The 23,507-nt window shown below is 38.0% G+C and overlaps 1 protein-coding gene across 1 annotated transcript in view; it reads left to right on the top strand.

The window, feature by feature from the left end:
• The window catches only part of LOC118765449 (uncharacterized protein K02A2.6-like), a 28,817-nt gene extending 7,518 nt beyond the window's left edge, over window positions 1-21,299 (top strand). The window contains exon 2 of the mRNA XM_036507560.1: window positions 21,107-21,299. Within this exon, the coding sequence (XP_036363453.1) occupies window positions 21,107-21,299 (193 nt within the window). The remainder of the gene's footprint in view (window positions 1-21,106) is intronic.
• Window positions 21,300-23,507: the final 2,208 nt, after the last annotated feature.

Consider the following 23,507-nt stretch of genomic DNA (forward strand, 5'->3'; position numbering starts at 1 on the left):
ATATATTATATTATATATATATATATAATACTATATATATAATATATATAATATATATATATATATTGTTGACGTCATAAGATTTCAGAAACTTTCGAGAAATAAAATTCTTTAGGATCGTTGAATCTTGAAACAAATTAAGATATAAGTTACAACGTTGTTAAATATTGGTGTTAAAAACCCTTGGATAGAAAAAGTCGGATGCTGTCCGTGGCACACGAACTCAAGTCCTGTAAACATAACAGGCGTTCTACCGATGGACCAAAGCAACAAAACAAATTTTTCTATCCAACTTAAAAACCTTATTCTTCCCAATAGTTACATACTTTTATCTATAGCTTTATTTGCTTCGAGATACACCGTTCCGAAAAAGAGTTATACCACGTTCTCGAAAGCTTATACATTCTTATGGCGTCAACAACATAATTCTCGCTGGTAAAAATAAACTTTACAAAATACGTACAGAAATTAGATAGAACCAACAAACAACATTTTTTGCTCTCTTTATAGAATGCAACGCTATTAAACTATCAAACGATATCAAAGATATACTCTATCATGTGTGTGTGTGTGTGTGTTGTTTGTGGTATATAATATATATATAATAATATATATATATATATATATATATATATTATATATATATATATATATATATATATGCATATATGTCGTCTGTATGCATGTATGTGTGTGTGTGTCTTTGTGCCAGTGTTTGTACCCACGCGATCGCTTGACAACCGATGTTGGTGTGTTTATGTTCTCGTAACTTGGCAGTTCGGCAAAAGAGACCGATAGAATAAATACTAGGCTTTAAAAAAGTCCTTGGGCGTCTATTTGTTCGACTAAAAAACCCTTGAAGGCTATGCTCCAGCATGGTTGTAGTCAAATACCTGAAACAAGTAAAAGCATAAAAGAATACACACACACACACACACACATGATTTAATAAACACAATATATAACTTTATGAGCTACAAATAAGTTTCATGTGATGAAAAACATCCCAGCGGGCATTTTATAACAAGTTTGGTGCCTTCAAGCAATCTTCTGGCTCTCTGCCCACATGGCATAGCAAGCTAAAACAGGACGATATCATCCTGTTTTAGCCTGATATGCTATGTGGACAGGGCCCGAGGATTACGTAAAGGCATCAGACGTATTAAAAAATGCTCTCTGAATTGTTTTTCATCGCATGAAACCATTAGTAGCTCCTAAAAATATATCCTGTGGGTCTTAAAAAATATCATCTTTCACCAGATTGAGTACGTTTTTTGTTGATCTTACCATCGTGGAACCGGTACACTATATATATATATATATATAAATATGTATGTATGTATGTATGCATGTATGTATGTATGTATGTATGTATGTATGTATGTGTGTGTGTGTGTGTGTGTGTGTGTGTGTGTGTATGTATGTATGTTTGTATGTTTATCCGCATGTGTGTGTTTGTGTCATTGTGTCTATGTTTGTCCCCCACCACCGATTCACAACCGGTGTTGGATTGTAATATAGCGATTCGGGAAAAAGGGACCGATGGAATAAGTACCAGGCTTAAAAAAAAAGATTAGTACCAAAAGTTATTCAAGGCAGTGTTACAGCATGGCCGCAGTCTAATGACTGAAACAGATATATATATGTGTATGTATGTATGTATGTATGTATGTATGTATGTATGTATGTATGTATGTATGTGTATATATATATATATATATATTTGTATGTATATGTATGTATGTATGTATGTATGTATGTATGTATGTATGTATGTGTATATATATATATATATTTGTATGTATATATATGTATGTATGTATGTATATGTGTATGTACATATATATATATATATACATGCACAACATTTATATCAATCTTACTGCAATTGACTGATAAACTATGGAACAGTAGCCAAGACATAATAATCTGTTATTGATATAATGGATTATTACGTTGTATTAAGTGCAATTTCAAAAGAAATTACGTATTTCATGGTTCTTCTGTCAGTTTCTAACAATCTTGTAATTGGTTAAGTTATCCATGGAAATTCCATTGGTTTAGTGCTTGTTTGTCTGTTTGTTTGTGTGTGTGTGTGTGTGTACGTAAGTGTATGTATACGTACATTTAAGCTCGTATATCATTACATGTATGTGTGTGAATATATATATATGTGTGTGTGTGTGTATATATATATATACACACACACATACACATATATATAATATATATATAATATATATATATTATATATATATATATATATATATATATAGGCGTAGGAGTGGGTGTGTGGTAAGTAGCTTGCTTACCAACCACATGGTTTCCGGGTTCAGTCCCACATGTAGTTCAGTCCCACTGCGTGGAACCTTGGGCAAATGTCTTCTACTAAAGCCTCGGGTTAACCAAAGCCTTGTGAGTGGATTTGGTATACGGAAACTGAAAGAAGCCCATAGTATATATATATATATAGATATATAAATATGTATGTATGTATGTGTGTGTGTGTGTGTTTATATATTTGTGTGTCTGTGTTTGCCCCCACCCCCACAATCGCTTGACAACCGATGCTGGTGTGTTTACGTCCCCGTAACGTAGCGGTTCGGCGAGACCGATAGAATAAGTACTTTGATTACAAAGAATAAGTTCTGGGGTTGACCCCAGTGAGTAACTTGTACTTATTTAATCAACCCCGAAAGGATGAAAAGTAAAGTCGACCTCGGCGGAATTTGAACTCAGAACGTAACGGCAGACGAAATACCGCTAAGCATTTTGCCCGGCGTGCTAACGATTCTGCCAGCTCGCCGCCTTGGAAAGAGACGAATATTAAATATTACACTCACACACACACATACAAAAATTCAGAATTCTGCCCTCGATGCAAAATGTGCCGATTTCACACACAGGATGAAATTGATTTATTTATCTGGAAAGAGACGAATATTAAATATTACACACACACACACACACACACACATTATAGTGTTTCAATAGCAGCAATTTAATTATCTCAATTGATAACATTTTTTTCCTACCGAGGCATTCATCACGTGCCATTGTTTCAGTTAACAACTAAAATAGAATATAATTGCATAATTCTATTCAATCAAACTAATGTAAGTTTAATTAATAAAAAATTATATGAAGATAGACTCCATTATGATAGCATCATACTTTGCCAGTATGAGATTCTTTAAAAAAATGGCACTGGAATCAGATTATCATATTTTTGCTCCACAGGAGTGGCTGGGTGGTAAGAAGCTTGCTTCCCAAACGTATTGGTTCCGGGTTCAGTCCCACTGCATGGCAGCTTGGGCAAGTGTCTTAGGCGCATGAGTGGCTGTGTGGTAAGTAGCTTGTTTACTAACCACACGGTATTTCGTTCGAACGATGTCATAAATAACAGTGACAAACGAAATATACACCGCCGATAGTTGTTGTTGACAAGCAACGGCAGTAATTTTATTAAGTTGAATACACGTCACTGATTGGTTGAAATTACTCAAATAGGACAACTTTAACGTGAAATTAATTCGTAAATAGAAACTTTTCTCAACAACGCTAAGAGTAAAAGATGTTTTATATGACACATTCTACCAGTGTCCGAAGTTTGAAAGTGTTTAGCTACAAAAACTTAATTTCTCGATCTGCCGATGAAAGTGAAAAGATTCTAACAATCTTACCCAGGTAGCGTAGGTAGACTGTACCGCTTATGGCATTGAGTTTGTTGCCTCAATCTCGTCCTCTATGTAGGCACATGCAGAAAATCCAAAAGTGCTGCCCCCATAAAAACGTAGCCCGTGGTGAACTGCCCCCCATGCCTCAGCCCAGCTATATCATTGGACTTAATAAAGGTTTCAGGTAGAAATTTCAAGAATGTCAACGAATATTACAGGCACTTGAAGAAGGCCGGAAGGTACAGCAGCCAAAACATTGTGACTAAAGCAATCAGGAAAGAGGCGCTAGTCTGAATGCGTCAGCAGATTTCTTTTAAATACTTTTAAAATAAACTCCAGTTGAGCAAAGGGTGTTACGTTTTTACTAAAATGCTACATCACGCTAGCTTTATAAAGGTTATTTGTTGAACCGCCAACGTAAATTATGTCCAGACTGAATCATTGACATTAAGGCAGCCAACTGAACCGCTGATAACAGATAACTTTTCAGTTTGTTGGTAAACTCGCCCAAGATTTAGGACTATTATTCAATAATACTGAGTTCAAATTTTGGCACAGGGCCAGTAATTTCAAAAGCTGGAGTAAGTCGAATACGTCGATCCCGGTGCTTAACTGTTATTTATCTTATCAATCCCGATAGAATGGAATGCAAAGTCGATGTCGGCGGAATTTGAACTGAGAACATAAAGCCGGACGAAATAATGCTGAGCATTTTGTCCGGCGTGCTAACGATTCTGCCGGCTCACCGCTTTACTGGCATTCAATGGTATTGACTGATTTCTTTTAAAAGAAGCTCCGTTTCCTAGTTGGATCAACGATATCTCTCTTTGGTATCTGGTGCTGAAGAGAACTAAAACTTCGAAATGCCTTCACCTATCCAACAGAAAGAATTTTGCGCTGGATATGGCATTTTGACACCTTTTTGTCTTAATCGAGAATGTTTTTCTCCATGACGAACTGCAGTGACAAGCTTTTACATATTCAGATATTTCTCAAAATCATTTGAAATGTACTTAAGTTTGTCTCGGTCACTGCTTCACACATCCACTCACGAATGAAATCCCTCATCTTAAAGACAGAGAAAAGTTTGTTTAACGAAGAAATCGCAACTCAAAAAGAAGCTCTGTGAATCATTCGCGATTAAGACAGCTGTAAATATAATCTTTGAGACCGTCTTTATATTAAGTCGTTGTGGAAATGATATTTGCATATCTACTCCATAGAGGTAGAATAAACTTAGTAGGGAAAATATGCGAATAACCGAGAAAGGTCCAACTGTGAAGATTGCTTTGAGGAAATTACAAACGCAAAGGTGTATTACATTTGATAGAATAAAAACACACAGCTGTTTTAAACATGCACAGAAAGAATTTTGGCACCGCTCCAAAATGTCTGCACGCTTGCTTTAGTCTAAAATATTTTTGCATATTGAATAACACAAAGTTTATATAACAGGGTTTTCTCATTTCTTAGCTACAAATCACATACAAAACATACATACATGCATACATGCATATATATATATATATATATATATTATATATATATATATATAATATATATATATATACATATATTTGTTATGTCTGTTTTATGCACTTCGCTACAAACATCTGAACATTGGTGATGTTGGTAAACAGCGTGACAGAACTATGTAGAGCATAATTGCTTATTGCTACTCTGCCAAATAAAGTGCTAGGTACATATTTCGGTAAAGTGTATGAAATGGAATCATAATTTTTCAGACTATTAGCCCCGTCTTCAAGAAAAAGAAGATGTATATATATATATGTATATACATATATATATATTATATATATATATATATATATATATATATATATAGTATATATATATATATATAGATATATATATATATAAAGTGGCTGTGTGGTAAGTAGCTTGTTTACCAACCACATGGTTCCACATGGTTCCACATGGCACCTTGGGCAACCATCTTCTACTATAGCTTCGGGCCGACCAATGCCTTGTGAGTGGATTTGGTAGACGGAAACTGAAAGAAGCCCGTCGTATATATATAATATATGTGTGTGTATGTGTATGTTTTTGTGTCTGTGTTTGTCCCCCCACAACATCGCTTGACAACCGATGCTGGTGTGTTTACGTCCCCGTCAGCTAGCGGTTATTAGAGAGAACGATAGAATAAGTACTAGGCTTACAAGGAATAAGTCCCGGGATCGATTTGCTCGACTAAAGGTGGTGCTCCAGCATGGCCGCAGTCAAATTGACTGAAACAAATTGAAGAAAAGAAAATACTGTAGTCAGGTTTCTTAGAAACGGGTAGCACGTGCTCCCCTTTTAGAAAACAGTTCCCCGTGTACGTGTGAACCCGTCGTCCCCTGCTCGTTTCCAGCCTGTCTGACACACACAACAGTTCACAGCTAATTGCTTGATCCCTCGTTCATATAATTATTACAAGCCGTGCTGTTGGCTGTCACACATGTCCTTGTCATTCCACCTGCCAGCAGCCAAACCAGTCACCATGCTAGAGACGGGGCTCCCACCTGGTCCTTTAACCTTCTAGAAGAAGCAGCCAAATGTACCTTAAATCATACCCAATTGTCATAAACGAAACAAGCATGTGTATCCAGGATGGTGTAGTTCTGGATACACCATGCTAAAGCATAAAAAAGGTAGGGTAGAATGATTACGGCTCGAACGTCTTTGATCAAAGGCCTCTCTGCTCGATCAAGGTCGACCTGGGGTTAAACAGCAAAGGCAAACAACAAGCCACTGACTGTCGATACAATAGCGTTTAGGAGTTGTTTTGTTAGATGACATAACACGTGCAAATGGCGTCGGACGATTGTGTGCGTTTGCGTTAGCTGAGTCAGTAGAGAGGGGAGCCTGTGAAGATAAGATTAGAAGAGGAGGGAAGGGAAAAAATGGTGGTGGGTTTTTTTTTTTATATAAGGACAAATAGATAAAGAGAATTAGGAAAAGGGGCAGGGAGTGCAGGCATAGCTGTGTAGTTAAGGAGCTCTCTTTGCAACCACGTGGTTTCGGGTGTAGTCACATAACGCGGCAACTTGGGAAAGTGTCTTCTGCCTCGGGCTGACCAATAACTTGTGAGTGAATTTGCTGAGCGGAAATCGCGAAGAAGCCCGTCGTCCTATCTAGATTTCGGTCTAGAGATCCAGTCTTTTTTATGTCGTTGTTTGTTCCTTCTCGAGCCTTGCGTGGCTCATAAGGGCCGGTTTCCCGGTTTCATTGACACAGTTGAGAAAAAAATTGGCTAATATTTCTAGCAATTCGTGTGACCACGTAGAGGCTCTCTTACTGGCTTGATGGTCGGTTTGGCTGGCAGGTGGAATGACAGGGACATGTAAAACATCGTACAGCAGCCTTCAGCATGGCTTGTAATAATCACACAAATGGGGGTCGAGCAGTTAGTTACGAGCTGTTAACTGTGACAGGCCCGGGGGGTGGGGGTGGGGGGCGAGCAGAAGACGGAAAGAAACTCTGTTGATATTCACCACGCTTTGACCTTTGTATTCAACTAACAATTGTTTTCCCTTATTACCTCCCCCTTTTTCCTCCCCCTCTTATTCTTCGCTACTAATTTTTTCCCTCTCTCCCTCTCGCTACCCTTAACTTATTTATCCAATATCGGTAAACAACTCGTTTTTCTCCGACGAAAAGGTTCCGCCCGAAATGCTAGACACCTACTTTTTCCCTCGTCATAAATAATTTATTCCATTTTGTGAACTTTATCTGAATAAAATGTACTTTGCTAAAACTGAAAGACTGCAATGTTGCTGCTGTTGTTTAACCCCAGTTTAACACTGATCGAGCTGAAAACGAGGACGAAATGCTGTCTAGGCCAGTGCTTTTCAAACTTTTTGCTGGAGTGGAACCCCAAGGAAACATTCCACTGGCTCGAGGAACCCCTGTGCAATATTTTAATAGTCTTATGCACACATACCTGCACAGGAGAATTAAAAATTGCTGCCGATTTTAGCAGTTTTGTAACTTCTTGCGGAACCCCTGGACTGTACTGGTGGAACTCTAAGGTTCCGTGGAACCCTGGTTGAAAACCACTGGTCTAGGCTAAAATTATTCTGGAGCCTTGGGACTCGTAAGAACGGTTGCCAGGTTTTCGTGGTGTATAAATGGCCGAAGATCAAAACATTCCCTTTGAACTGGACGTCGACCTGTTTCAGGGTTCAAGCCAGCAATTTGAGGTGAGGAGACAAGTCGATTACATTGCTCGCGATACATGAACGATACTTTATTTTACAGACACCGAAGGGTGGAGGCAAAGTTGACCTCTGCGGGATTTGAACACTGAACGTAAACAGTCAGAAGAAATGACACTAAACATTTTGTCCGACGTGCTAACGATTCTTCTTATTTCTTTACTGCCCACAAGGGGCTAAATATAGAGGGGACAAACAAGTACAGACAAACGGATTAAGTCGATTTCATCGACCCCAGTGCGTTACTGGTACTTAATTTATCGACTCCGAAAGGATGAAAGGTAAAGTCGACCTCGGCGGAATTTGAACTCAGAACGCAGCGGCGGACGAAATACCACAAAGTATTTGCCCGGCGTGCTAACGATTCCGCCAGCTCGCCTCTACACAGTTTCCGACCATTGACTTGTGAGTAAATTTGGTTGTCAGAAACTGTGTGGAAGCCCGTCTTATGTATGCGTGTTCTGTGTTTGTCATTGCGTCTGTGTTTGTCACTGCCACACACCGCTTGACAACCGTCATCAGTTTGTTTACACCTCTGTAACGTAGCTATTCGGCAAAAAGACACTGAGAGAATAAGTACCGTACTTTAAAAAGAGTACTGGATTCGATCTTTTGGACTAAAACCCTGCAAGGTGTTAATATTAATGACTTGTGGGTACGCCGTATTTCGTTATGTGACCAGAATATACCATGGAGTGTATTAAACGTTGTCTTAGCATAGTCATAATATAAACGTTGTCCCACCCAGCGTAGTCACAGCCATAGTATACTATGAAGTATATTAAACTCTTGTCCCAGCGTAGCCCTACTCCAATGACTGAAACAAAATTTTAACGTAGGCGGCAATAATCCCCGCAAATATCTGAAAAGTGACACATACTGAACTGGATGGGACGGAAAATATGCTTCGTACGGGAAAATATGCTTCGTAATTAAGCAAACTTGGCTCCCGTGTAATTAAAATTAATTTTGTTTTAATTATTTGTAAAATATGCGAAGAGGGCGTTTGCACAATGGGATTTGGTGAAATGAGCAATAGTGTTCGATTTAAGGGATATTTGGCTACTGTTTCAAGCTGGTGAAGTGACTACGTAGGGCAATGATGGCGAAGCTTATACGCGTGTTGCCCGTTACACAAAGGGGTTTTTTGTTTTTGGTGACGCGTAAAGGACTTTAAGAAAACCCTCTTGATCTGGCTGAGCATTATCTTCAACAAGTGTCTTTTCCACCATTGCATGTTGACCATTACCTTGCGTGTAGAATTTGGTATAATTTGTTGCGCAGCACCTTGGGAAAGTGTCTTCTACTATAGATCTGAGACGATGAATGTCTTCTGAATTTGTTACACGGAAACTGTATGGAAGCTCACCATATGTGTGTGTTTGCCTCCCCACTTGCTTGATAACTGGTGTTCGTTTGTTTAGATCACCATGACGTAGCGGATTGGTAAAAGAGTATCGATAGAATAGGTATTAGACTTCAAAAAATTAGCGCTAGGATCGCTTTGTTCAATTAATAGAACACCTTTCAAGGAAGAACTCCAGCATGGCTGAAGTTCAATGAATGAAGCAATTAAAAGAAGAAAGTTTGTAATTTGATTTCAAATTTTGGCACAAGGCCAGCAATTTGATGGTGGTGGTGGTGGGTAAATCAATTACATCGACACCGGTGCTAAACTGGTACTTAATTATCGACCCCGAAAGGATGAAAGGCAAAGTCGACCTCAGCGGAATTCGAACTCAAAATTAACGATTCTGCTAGCTCGCCGCCTTAGGCTAATTTGCTGAAAAAAAAAAGCAATATTTAAAAATTTGATAGTTGAAAACAAACAATAAAACGGAAGATTGCTTTCTTTTAGAAAATTACTATTTTTAAATCTCAGAACGTGAGATATTCAGCAACAGTACTTTGTAGTAAAGATTGTCTGCCAACATAACATGGCAGTCCTAGGACGAATGTTGCTGTAATTTAGCTCCAGGAGACATCGTCTCTAGCTGGCTATATGACACGATCTGTGTCCTTATACAAGGGAATCTAACACCCCCACTCAGCTTAAAACAATGCTTTCTCTTAATCTAAAAGCTTTTGGAAGGAAGCAACCAGACTTTCGTTTTACACCTGGTAAGACAATACTGTATTTCAGGTAAGTCAATATCTTTCTAGTAAAACAATATCCTGGTTTATGTTTGTACTGCAACAGGTACATACTTCATTGTTAGACCACAATGGTTCCGGTTTCAGTCCCACAGTTCAGCAGTTTGGACAGGTGTCATCTGATAAAAGCTCTGGGTCAATGAGAGCTTTGTGAGTGGATTTGGCAGACGGAAACTGAAAGAAACCTGTTGCGCGCGCGCGCGTGTTTGTGTGTGTCCCACACTGCTTGACACCTCGTGTCGGTTTGTCTACGTTCTGCACAAAGAGACCCTGAGCCTTATTCTTAAGGCTCAGGGGGAAAAGAAACTACTGGGGTTGCTTTGTTTGTCTAAACCTTTTAAGGCGGTGCTCCAGTATGCTTGAAATCAAGTAAAAGAAAAGATAATTATAATAATAATAATAATAATATAATAATAATGAACTTATTGTATACAGTGCTCAGGTGCACCACAATTTGTCAAAAGTGCGTATAAAGCATATACAGTAATGTACAAATGTCTGGAAAACGAACAGTGTATGAGTCAGATACATGCTTGTGTGTGTATGGAGGGGAGAAAATCAGGTGTAGTGTTGGCAAATCTCAGGAAGCATGGAAGTTTTGAAGGATGCAGTGCTCCGACAACTAACAACTGATGCCGGCAGTTTGTTCCATGCTTCACCAACTCTTAGCGTGAAAAAATGTTTCCTGAAGTCATGGGAGCTGTGCTGTTTTCTGACTTTGTAAACATGTCCACGGGTGATAGACAGGTGGAGTTTGAAAAGGGGCTCAGAGTTATTGTTTGTACGATGGTTGATAATTTTATGGTAAGCGATAACATTTAGAAATTGTCCTTTTGTGTGTGTGTGTATATATGTGTATGTATTTGTGTGTGTGTCTTGTGTGTGTGTCTTGTGTGTGTGTATGTAGCAGTAACTCTATCCAGATGTGAGAGCAGCTCTCTATTGTTGGTCTTTGAAGAAAATTGATAACTGCTGGTGGGAAAACTCTAAAGTGAAAAGTTGGTCTTTAAGATGCGGTCTTTGATATGGCGAGGATGTACGTTCGTCAGAAGAGATCCTCAACTGGTTCTTATGAGTCTCCTCTTTGGCTGAAGGTCAATCTTCAAAAACACTCGCTTTTTCTCTCGGCTTCCTCTCCTCTGTTCCTCTCTCCTTCCTCCTCTCTCTCTTACACACACACACAATCGTCCCAATATATACATTTATGTATAATGCATATTATCTTTTACTTGTTTCAGTCATTAGATTGCGGCCATATATATATATATATATATTATATATATATATATATATATATATATATATATATATAATATATATATATATATATATATATAACGGGAAGCTTTATGAAAATAGACATAAGACGAAGGCAGGTTTACGGAAATAAACAAATGACGAAGGCAGGTGGAATACAAACAAACAATTGTATTAGTATGGCGCTCAGGAAATATAAATAAAACAAGTCTTTAACGTTTCGAGCCTACGCTCTTCAACAGAAAGATACACAGAGAAGAAACACAGAAAGAAAGAGAGAGAAAAAAAAAATATATATATATATATAGCAAATAAGAAAATGGAGGAGAACAATAGTTGGTTCATCAACTTTAGGACATTAAAAATGTTAACTTATTTACTTATTAAACTGATAATTATAATAACCAACATACATATAGCATATTATTCTAAGTTAACATTTTTAATGTCCTAAAGTTGATGAACCAACTATTGTCCTCCTCCATTTTCTTATTTGCAATACTCTTTTACTCTTTTACTCTTTTACTTGTTTCAGTCATTTGACTGCGGCCATGCTGGAGCACCGCCTTTTTTTTTAGTCGAGCAAATCGACCCCGGGACTTATTCTTTGTAAGCCCAGTACTTATTCTATCGGTCTCTTTTGCCGAACCGCTAAGTGACGGGGACGTAAACACACCAGCATCGATTGTCAAGCAATGCTAGGGGGACAAACACATACACACACATACATATATACGACAGGCTTCTTTCAGTTTCCGTCTACCAAATCCACTCACAAGGCATTGGTCGGCCCGGGGCTATAGCAGAAGACACTTGCCCAAGATGCCACGCAGTAGGACTGAACCCGGAACCATGTGGTTGGTTAGCAAGTTACTTACCACACAGCCACTCCTGCGCCTATAAATTAATGGTAAAATATCTCTTTACCTTCACCCATTTAATACACTAGGTAAGTTAATTGCAATGCTTTAAAAAACACTTGTGTATTAATTAATTGGGTATTTTACCTACAGTATATTGGATAGATGTTATCCTTTAGTGGGTTGGACCCACAACCCCTAACTTTCTTGGAGTTTATATATATATATATGCGCGTGTTTGTGTGTATGACTATATATATACATGTGTGTTTGTGTATGTGTCTATCTGCGTGTATATGTATGTGTGTATGAGGCGTATCATTTTCAATGATCACTAGAAGTGCAAGTGGGGTCGGCTGCAATCTTTGATATGAAATGTGAAAGATATTATGATGAATGTTCTCATTAGACGCTGTGTTCAGGCTAAATACAAGCGCTACAATTCATCCTTCTTGGCATTCCTATCAAGAAGCCAGCAGTTAATCAGGCGCCAGAATGTGGAAAGAGATACATTTTAAAGTTAACATCGGAAGAGCTATTTACACAGCCCTCAGGTAAAGCTAGCAGTTCTAGAAATAGATTGAAGTTTGCTGAAAGAGATAAGCGTTTATAGATCGGCTGCCATAGCATGGCGGAGAGGCAAGCTATGCTAGAGTTAGGTATGTATATTTGTGCGTTTGCCAGCGTGCAGATATTTACTTTTATAAGTAGGATGAGGAGGTTAGCTGCCGGCGAGCAGGGCCTTCGTTTCTCTGTCATAGTTGCGTCTCTACGCTTAGACTAGTGAAATTCGTCCGGGATCTATATTATTCCTGAAGTTCCATATAAGACTTTTGGACGTCCTCGCAAGCGAAACAGTAAATTGGGGACTCACTGTAGTATATCAAGGATCCACGAAATTTTTTTTTACTTTAGATGCATTTATTACAAAAACAACCATGTTTCTTTCTCTTATGTTTTACATAGCTCAGCTTACACACGTTAATGAGTGAAAAAACAAGATAAGAATTTTGAAAGAAAAGAAGCCCGTCGGATATATATGCGTGTGTGTGTTGTGCGTGTGTGTGTGTGTGTACGTTTCTATGTCTGCGTTTGTCCCCTCCCAACATCACTTGACAATCGATGCTGGTGCGTTTACATCCCCGTAACTTAGCAGTTCGACAAAAGAGACCGATTGAATAAGTACTAGGCTGAAAGAGAATAAGTTGTGGGGTCGATTTGCTCGACTAAAGGCAGTGCTCCAGCATGGCCGCAGTCAAATGACTGAAACAAGTAAAAGAATAAAAGAATCTGGAGCTGGTCGAAGCAGGTTTTTTCTTTCGGTGGCGGATCAGTGTGTGGAACTGAGGCGCGGAAATGACCGCGAAATATCAATAGCTGTCATTCTCTTTCACTTTGGGGAGGATACAATTGTATATTCACAATTCATTGTAAATGACTGGGACATTCTTCTCCAGGTGATCCCAACTTAGCATTTGATTCCTGACTGAAGCGTTGTCCATTTTCTTCGTTCACTAACGTACGCGAAAGTATCTATCTATCTATCTATCTATCTATCTATCTATCTATCTATCTATCTATCTATCTATCTATCTATCTATCTATCTATCTATCTATCTACTTCTTCAAGTATCACTTGAAGAAAAAAGTGAGAGTAGAGAGGCAAGTTTTGTCTAGTGAATGTTTTAAAAAAAGATGGGTGAATGTAGCAAGGATGGCACGTATGAATGACGAAGCCACCTTGACTATGATTCTATGAACCGTAAAAATTAATACAGAGAGTTGCTTATTTGCAAAAAAAAAAAAAAAAAAAGAAATATAACATGTGACTTCATTGACCGAGGTTACCGTGGTCTTTTCCGTAGGCTTTTCTTTCCACGGGTAAACCTCACCTGTCCTCCCCTTTACACTTCATATTGACATTTCTGTGATAACGATCCCTATTCATTTTTTTTTTGCTCTCCCCCCCTTTTTTGTCCTCTTTCTTTCCTTTTACGATCCCTTTTGATCGAAAACCACCACTCCCTTTTTTTTTACCCCCAAAAGAAAAGCTCTACCTTGTAATTTGTTCTATCTGTGTGCAGCCCTGTGCGGCTAATAAAGAAACATATCTATCTATCTATCTATCTATCTATCTATCTATCTATCTATCTATCTACCTATCTACCTATCTATCTATCTACCTATCTATCTATCTATCTATCTATCTATCTATCTATCTATCTATCTATTTGTCTATCTGTATGTTTGTCTCTCTCTCTACTCACTCATACACACACACACAGAGGCACGAACGTCATAGTTTCAACCATCCCCGTTTTATTTTTAAATAACTGTATCGTCCTGAGTTTATGCATGATGTAAATAATAATAATAATGATAATAACGACAACAACAACAGCAACAATAGCAACAACAGCAATGGTAATATCGCAGCCCCTATATTGCTTGTACACGTGTGAAGCAAGGCACGGCTGATGACACATGAGCCGTACTTCTCAGTTTACCTTGAAATATGTAGGACACATTTTCTACGGCATCTGACTTGTATCTTCTCTGCTCCTAGCTTCAGTTTCAGCGAGAAAATTCTCCCCTATCCCATTAACCACCAAATGAAACAGGGATCGTATTCTTTCGAGACTCACCACCCCTCACTCTGTGTCATCCCTAGCACCTGCTCTTCGTTTTTCTTGCTATTAATAAGCTACTCTGAGGTAATTCTTCTTTGTATAACGGGTGTTGGTTTCGAATTTCCTGACACTTCCTCATTTAACGAAGTCGTTGATTGTGTCGCTTGCCGTTATTCATATTTTGTATTCAAGTATCAGCGGAATTCTGCTCTGGGGACGGGCTAATCGGGCTTCGTAGCCATAGAAATAGCCCCCTTCTGTAGTATTCGTAAAGGAAGGGAGACGGAATGTTCGATAACAATTTTTGAGAATTAATCTGTCACACATTCACGTACAAGCGCTCGCGCGTACAAACATGTGTGTGTATGTGTGTGTGGATATATATATATATAATAATAGTGTAATAAATAAAATATATGCATACATGCATACATATATGTACGTACCTACATCTACATGTATATATACATGCATATATAAATATATATACGTGAGTACAGGACACCACAAATAGACGTTGAACTCAACGAGAAACGAAAACGTAATAACAAACATGGAAACGGACCTTTTTTAACAACGAAAAAAACAGAGTACAAGACAAACTACACAAGGAAAATTCCCCTTCATCAGCTGTCCTTAGTTCAACTCCAGCGTGTTTCGAAGATATATATATATATATATATATATATATATATATATTATATATATGTGTGTGTGTGTGTGTGTGTGTGTGTGTGTGTGTGTGTGTGTGTGTGTGTGTGTGTGTGTGTTGATAGGTATTCTGATAAACTTATCCAAACACATGTTCACTGTATGATTTTTAACAAAACGCAAACAACTTTTTATTCTCTCTGCTTATTTCTTTGTGTGTTCCTTTCTGTTGAAGAGCGTAGGCTCGAAACGTAAAAGATTTTCTCACCTTCCCGAGCGTTAAACTAATACACCTGTTGTTGTTTATGCACCTGTCTTCATCTTTTGTTTTTCTGTAAATTTCATCCATCATGTATATATATATATATATATATATATATATATATATATATATATTATATATATATATATATATATATATATATTAGCTCCTACACGCATTTTTTCTCTCCTTGTTTCTTTTCTGTGTGTCTTTCTGTCGAAGAGCGTAGGCTCGAAACGTAAAAGACTTGTTCTATTTATATTCCTGAGCGCCATACTAATACATTTGTTTGTTTGTACTCCACCTGCCTTCGTCTTTTGTTTATTTTCGTAAACCTTCCCGTTATATATATATATACATACATACATACATACATATATATATTACCGATACCTCATATTTCGTACCTTGAGTTCTACTACTGCAGGGAATTCTTGGGAAAGCATCCAATGCAGTGGTTTGAAAACTGAGCGACACCTGTCTTTCTTTAACCCCATTCCCAAAACTTAGGGATAACTTCCCCCCCTCCCGTCTTTACTAATCCTTTACGTTTTATGTTTTACTTTTATGTTCCCTGTATAATTCCTCTTCCTCTTCTTACGGTATTGGACGAATTAAAAAAATACGTCTAAAACCATCTAATTTTATTAAACATGGAAGTTTGTACCCTTTTCAATCCTCACAGACTTCTCGCTCCTTCGAGAACATTATCCTAACCTTTATTCACTTGGCCAATGCTCATTGATTAGTTATCCATTAAATCAAGTGTTATCCGATAATACCATGTCCCATATATATAGTCGCCATGATAGATCGGTAGCCACTACACACATTTTTTTCTCTCTCCTTTTTTTCTCTCTCCTTGTTTTTTTCTGTAGAAGAGCGTAGGATCGAAACGTAAAAGACTTTTTCAATTCCTGAGCGTTATACTATACATGTTTGTTTGTACAACCACCTGTCTTCGTCGCTTGTTTTTTTTTTTTTTCGTGAACTCTCCCTATATATATATATATATAATATATATATATAGAGAGAGAGAGAGAGAGAGAGAGATATCTTATTTTAAAACTGCTGAATCTTGATATAAGCTTCGTTACTTTGTCTCTCTCCACCAGGCAAAGAAAACGATATCTTATAGACATCGTTATATTCGTGACACGCGCGTTTATAGTAACGCGCTTACGATGGTTTTTTTTCTTCTTTTCTCCATGGCTGCCGCAGTGAAAATGTACCCACGCGTTTACTTATTTATAGATAAACAGCGTTAAGTGATTTCTTCTTCTTCTTGGGTCAGAGGAGCAATGTCAGTAACCGGAGACGCACTCTTTGTGTCGTTTGCCTGTTCTTATATTTCTTATTTTTATTTAGTGTCATGTTGCACCATTGACATACACCAAGATCAACACCTGGTTTACTATGACTTATAGTAAAATGTTACTTAATGTTGCGATTCAAAAAGTCTATTTATATTATTATACCTGCAATGAGAAACATCTTAGCAATAATGACAATTCTTGCTAAGAAAGGCAACGGAGACAACTCCGAAATTTAAACTGAATAAAGAAGTGCGGGTGTGGTTGTGTGGTGAGAGGTTTGCTTCCCATACACGTGGCGTCGGGTTCAGTCCCATTGTGTGGCACCATCGGCAAGTGTCTTCTACAATAGCACCGGGCTGAACTCACCTTGTGAGTGGATTTGGTAGACGGAAACTAAAAGAAGCCCGTCGTATAATAGAGCCAGAACACTAAGACAATTTTTTGCCTGAACAAACGAAACATGTATTGATATTTCCCTTTAAAATCTTGGGATATTGCAAACCATATTTGTAATATCCTATGGATGGGAAATACAGCAACAAAAACATGTGCTTTGTGGAAACGTACGTAGCAATGTATTAAAGGATTTATGAATTTCCAAACAAAAGTTCTTGCTATTACTGGAATCATCCTACGCCACGGTGGCACCAGACCAATAACCTTCTCATAAAATTGCTGTGGAAGACGGGAATAAGCGGTGGCCGGAATAAGTAGCATAGCTTTTTATGAGCGCACTCAAAAACGTTTCACATATACGAACTGAAAGGATATATATATATTAGCTCCTACACGCATTTTTTCTCTCCTTGTTTCTTTTCTGTGTGTCTTTCTGTCGAAGAGCGTAGGCTCGAAACGTAAAAGACTTGTTCTATTTATATTCCTGAGCGCCATACTAATACATTTGTTTGTTTGTACTCCACCTGCCTTCGTCTTTTGTTTATTTTCGTAAACCTTCCCGTTATATATATATATACATACATACATACATACATATATATATTACCGATACCTCATATTTCGTACTTGAGTTCTACTACTGCAGGGAATTCTTGGGAAAGCATCCAATGCAGTGGTTTGAAAACTGAGCGACACCTGTCTTTCTTTAACCCCATTCCCAAAACTTAGGGATAACTTCCCCCCCTCCCGTCTTTACTAATCCTTTACGTTTTATGTTTTACTTTTATGTTCCCTGTATAATTCCTCTTCCTCTTCTTACGGTATTGGACGAATTAAAAAAATACGTCTAAAACCATCTAATTTTATTAAACATGGAAGTTTGTACCCTTTTCAATCCTCACAGACTTCTCGCTCCTTCGAGAAACATTATCCTAACCTTTATTCACTTGGCCAATGCTCATTGATTAGTTTATCCATTAAATCAAGTGTTATCCGATAATACCATGTCCCATATATATAGTCGCCATGATAGATCGGTAGCCACTACACACATTTTTTTCTCTCTCCTTTTTTTCTCTCCTTGTTTTTTTCTGTAGAAGAGCGTAGGATCGAAACGTAAAAGACTTTTTCAATTCCTGAGCGTTATACTAATACATGTTTGTTTGTACACCACCTGTCTTCGTCGCTTGTTTTTTTTTTTTTTCGTGAACTCTCCCTATATATATATATATATATATATATATATATATATATATAGAGAGAGAGAGAGAGAGAGAGAGAGAGATATCTTATTTTAAAACTGCTGAATCTTGATATAAGCTTCGTTACTTTGTCTCTCTCCACCAGGCAAAGAAAACGATATCTTATAGACATCGTTATATTCGTGACACGCGCGTTTATAGTAACGCGCTTACGATGGTTTTTTTTTCTTTTCTCCATGGCTGCCGCAGTGAAAATGTACCCACGCGTTTACTTATTATAGATAAACAGCGTTAAGTGATTTCTTCTTCTTCTTGGGTCAGAGGAGCAATGTCAGTAACCGGAGACGCACTCTTTGTGTCGTTTGCCTGTTCTTATATTTCTTATTTTTATTTAGTGTCATGTTGCACCATTGACATACACCAAGATCAACACCTGGTTTACTATGACTTATAGTAAAATGTTACTTAATGTTGCGATTCAAAAAGTCTATTTATATTATTATACCTGCAATGAGAAACATATCTTAGCAATAATGACAATTCTTGCTAAGAAAGGCAACGGAGACAACTCCGAAATTTAAACTGAATAAAGAAGTGCGGGTGTGGTTGTGTGGTGAGAGGTTTGCTTCCCATACACGTGGCGTCGGGTTCAGTCCCATTGTGTGGCACCATCGGCAAGTGTCTTCTACAATAGCACCGGGCTGAACTCACCTTGTGAGTGGATTTGGTAGACGGAAACTAAAAGAAGCCCGTCGTATAATAGAGCCAGAACACTAAGACAATTTTTTGCCTGAACAAACGAAACATGTATTGATATTTCCCTTTAAAATCTTGGGATATTGCAAACCATATTTGTAATATCCTATGGATGGGAAATACAGCAACAAAAACATGTGCTTTGTGGAAACGTACGTAGCAATGTATTAAAGGATTTATGAATTTCCAAACAAAAGTTCTTGCTATTACTGGAATCATCCTACGCCACGGTGGCACCAGACCAATAACCTTCTCATAAAATTGCTGTGGAAGACGGGAATAAGCGGTGGCCGGAATAAGTAGCATAGCTTTTTATGAGCGCACTCAAAAACGTTTCACATATACGAACTGAAAGGATATATATATATATAGTTAATCCAAACAAGAAAACAAAAACCAAAAAACAACAACGCAAGGACGTGGAACAAATAAAGTATTATTGGACGCTCAGGAAAGAAGGGAAGAAGGAGGGTTTAACGTTTCGAGCGGAGCTCTTCGTCGGAAACATAGGAGAAGGAAAGATCCTGAGAAGGGAAGACAGAGGAAAAAAATCGCTAGTGATACAGACGAGGTCATATATATATATATTGAGCTTAGCCACACAACAATGCCTGTGCCTATATAACAGTAGTAGTAGTAGTAGTAGTTGTAGGTATATATCTCATGTCATGACAGCCACCCCTCAACATTCAAGGAGCGTCTACCGAAGGTAAACGAATCCTTTTGGTTGTCCCCGTCGCTTTAGAAGCCGTCGTTGTTGTTTACTCCCAAGTTAGCTCTAATCGAGTAGACTAATGATCAAAGGTGTTCCAGCAATGCCCACCCCGCCTTTTTCTTAGAGGCAGTGTTCCACTTCAGTCAATTTATTCTCTTTTACTTTAAAAACGCTAGGGTGTGTTCGGAAGTAAATTTTACTGCTATTTCTAGTAAGACGAGCGATCGAATAGAGACTAGCTCGGTTGAAACGAACAATATTTTTAGTTCTTCCCACGGTTGAGGACACAGGATTCTCTGGTTTTCTCACAAACCGTCCCTGCCCAGTTCCTTTGCATATCAACTATACTTAAGGGAACATAAGACGCCGCCCTTAAATTTAAAAAAACAAAGTCTCAAAAATCCTCCTGGATTCTATATAAGTTGGACTTCCTATAATCTTTTTTTGATGCCCTAAAAAGATTTTTCTGAATATGCGCTGCTGGAATCGGCGTGCGACTCATAAGCCTGCTCGTCTTTTATACCATCAAATACAATATATTTTATGTCATCTTGTTGTATTATTATCATGATAATTAGCAATTTACCATACACCTCATAATTACTGCCTTAAAAAGAAAACCGTTCTGGCTTCAATCAAGAAATTTCTAATTGCTTGTTTCGATGTAGCCATAATTAGAATTTATGTTTGTTTTCAGTTGAAGTTTCTCGTGTTTTTGACTTTCTTTTTTATTTACTTGTTCATTATTTGGTTCTTTCTAGATTTCTAGTGATTATTTTAGTGTAGCATCTCAGGAAAGGAGACGCCGGGCGCTTTTTATTTGAACGCTGAAAGCAAAAATCTCTTTCACTGGCAAAAGTAAGCCTTCGTACATATACCACGACGAGACGAGAATCTTAATGCTCTTTGACGTCCCACAAACATGCACTTAACTAAATTCGCTTAAAGTATGAAATTAAACGTTGACATGTGAAATTCTTGATTTATCAAAATTATCTTCATCTCTACAGGATGTACCATACTCATCAAACTGCAATTAAGACTCGTTCCACTTTAGAAGTTGGGATAGTCTCAAGATTCAAGGACTCTCCAAAGCTGACATGCCATTCAGATAAAAGACAGACTTACTGTCTGGAGACAAGAGGACAATCAAGGACAAGTAATTCTGGCTCAATAACCGTTATCAGCACGGCAATAGTCTGACCTTATCTCCAGTAGCCAGAGGACCTGGATTTATATAAAATTAAAAAGCTCAGTAGAAAACATCTATGCCAAAAATGGGCCAAGAGGAATGACTCAGAATGGCCCGTGGCATGTATTTGAACAACATAAACAAATACAGGCATACAATAAAAATTCTTGATTTACTAAAATTAGTTCTCAGTTGGGAAAAGTTTAAAAAAGGCGACAGAAAACAGGAAAGGGTCAAGTAAAGGCAGACAGCAATGAATGCCAAAAGTGTGTGCTTAGTAACAGAAAATAAAACACGAGAGAAGGGTGAACAGAAAGAGGAGAAGGTACGTAGGTAGGTCAGGAAATAGTGTTGATGAATTTCAAGTCGTTTGGACTTTTCAAAGGATGCAGCGTCTGGCAGATAACAACCAAAGTAGATAACGCAGACGACCATAGTTTCCCCGGGCAATTGTTCCAATTTAACAATATGTAGTTTCTCAGCAACGATTTCAAATTCGGCTGCGATCATCCTTGTGTTTCATCATTCCACCGAAGAAAAGTGCTTATTAACTTCGAAATCAATGCAAAATAAATAAATAAGTATCATTTAATATTTATCCCTCCATCAAAGTGGATGTTGTGTTAGAACAGAGGACACTGCGATAGTTACCGCGAGAGAATCTTGCATATAGGTCTTTGGTGCATATAGACACTTTTGTTTACATCGCTAGCGGAAGATAAATCACACATCGTCGCCACTGCCGAAATCACGGGATTTCGGCCTTCCCTAGCCTTATCGGTAGTAGACACTCGACAGCTGGAGATAGCAGCGATATTTCTGTCATCTCTTTGGCAGTTTATTAGAATTAAAATAAAAATTTAATAGATCGAATGTGTTCAATATATGAAAGTGAGTGTGTACGTGCGTGCATTCCCGTTGTTATCCCAGCCGACTAGCAAGATATGAGAATAAAGTGAAAGCTATCACACAGGCACGAAAACACGCATGCACGCACACATACACACACAGACACACACACACATACACAAAACTGGGTGAGTTTAGGTGCCAGTCAACGAAGGAGCCACCGAGTGGTCGCTCGATCGAACCATGAGAAATAGCAGCTAAATGTCTCTCTTTCTACCTCCTCTCTCCCTCTAAATCTATCTCTAGCTATCTATCTGTCTGTCTATCTATCATCTATCTATCTATCTGTCTATCTTTCTTTCTCTTCTCTTTGCATTTGTTTGTGTGTGTGTGTGTGTATCTGTCTGTCTGTCCCTCTGTCTCTCTATCTCTCTGTCTGTCTGCCTCTCTCTCTTTCCTTCTCTGCTTCTCCCTACCATACGCTGCTGTCTCACATAAATAATAGATAATGTGGTCCTACGCATATATACTCCCTTGTCAAAAAAAAAAGCGAAAACAAAAAACAAACAAACAAACGAAAAAGACAAAATAAAATCCCCTCCCCCAGGAGTCTAACGGCTGGATGCTTTATTGGTTTATGATCATTGGTCCCTCTGCATGACGTGTTTGATGAGAGCTGAACCCAACAACAACAACACCAGCGCCGGCAGTAGTAACAACAGCAATGTCTTTTTAATGACTTCTTAAATGCTAGAAACGATTTGATGTTAAAGCATTTACACTTTCCAACGATTTCTTCCCGTTTCGTTTTGGTCACCTTTTGTTTACTTAACTGACAGATCCATTAGAGACGAGAAGGATTGTTGGTCTTACGATATCATTTCCAGATTTGGAACATCATTTTGAAAAGTTTGTAGCATCTATAGAAGAACGCCAACTACGAAGAGAATACCTGGTGGTATTTAGTTATGTCAGTTTTACAGTGTGGGATCTTTTAAAATTCCTTCCAGCCACCAGGAGTTTTTCAAGTTTTTTACATTAATGTAGTTTTGCAAGCTGATGACGAAAATTAGGTTAATTTCCTCAAGAAATTAATAGTGAAGAAAATTACAAACCTCTAAAATTATGTAATTTTAACCAATTGGAAGTATCCATTGCCGACATAGCGGAAGTCGAAATCGTGTTACATTGAGAACAGTCTTATCATTACGAGACAGAACGTGCGTACATATGTCTGTATGAGGATGTTAGAGTGAGAGAGTGAGTGAGTGTGTGTGTGTGTGTGTGAGAGAGAGAGAGAGAGAGAGAAAGAGAGAGAGAAGAAAGAAAGAAAGAAAGAAAGAAAGAAGGAGCTTATATGTGTGTGGAAT

The sequence above is a fragment of the Octopus sinensis genome, linkage group LG11 (assembly GCF_006345805.1).
Source record: "Octopus sinensis linkage group LG11, ASM634580v1, whole genome shotgun sequence".
NCBI lineage: Eukaryota > Metazoa > Mollusca > Cephalopoda > Octopoda > Octopodidae > Octopus > Octopus sinensis.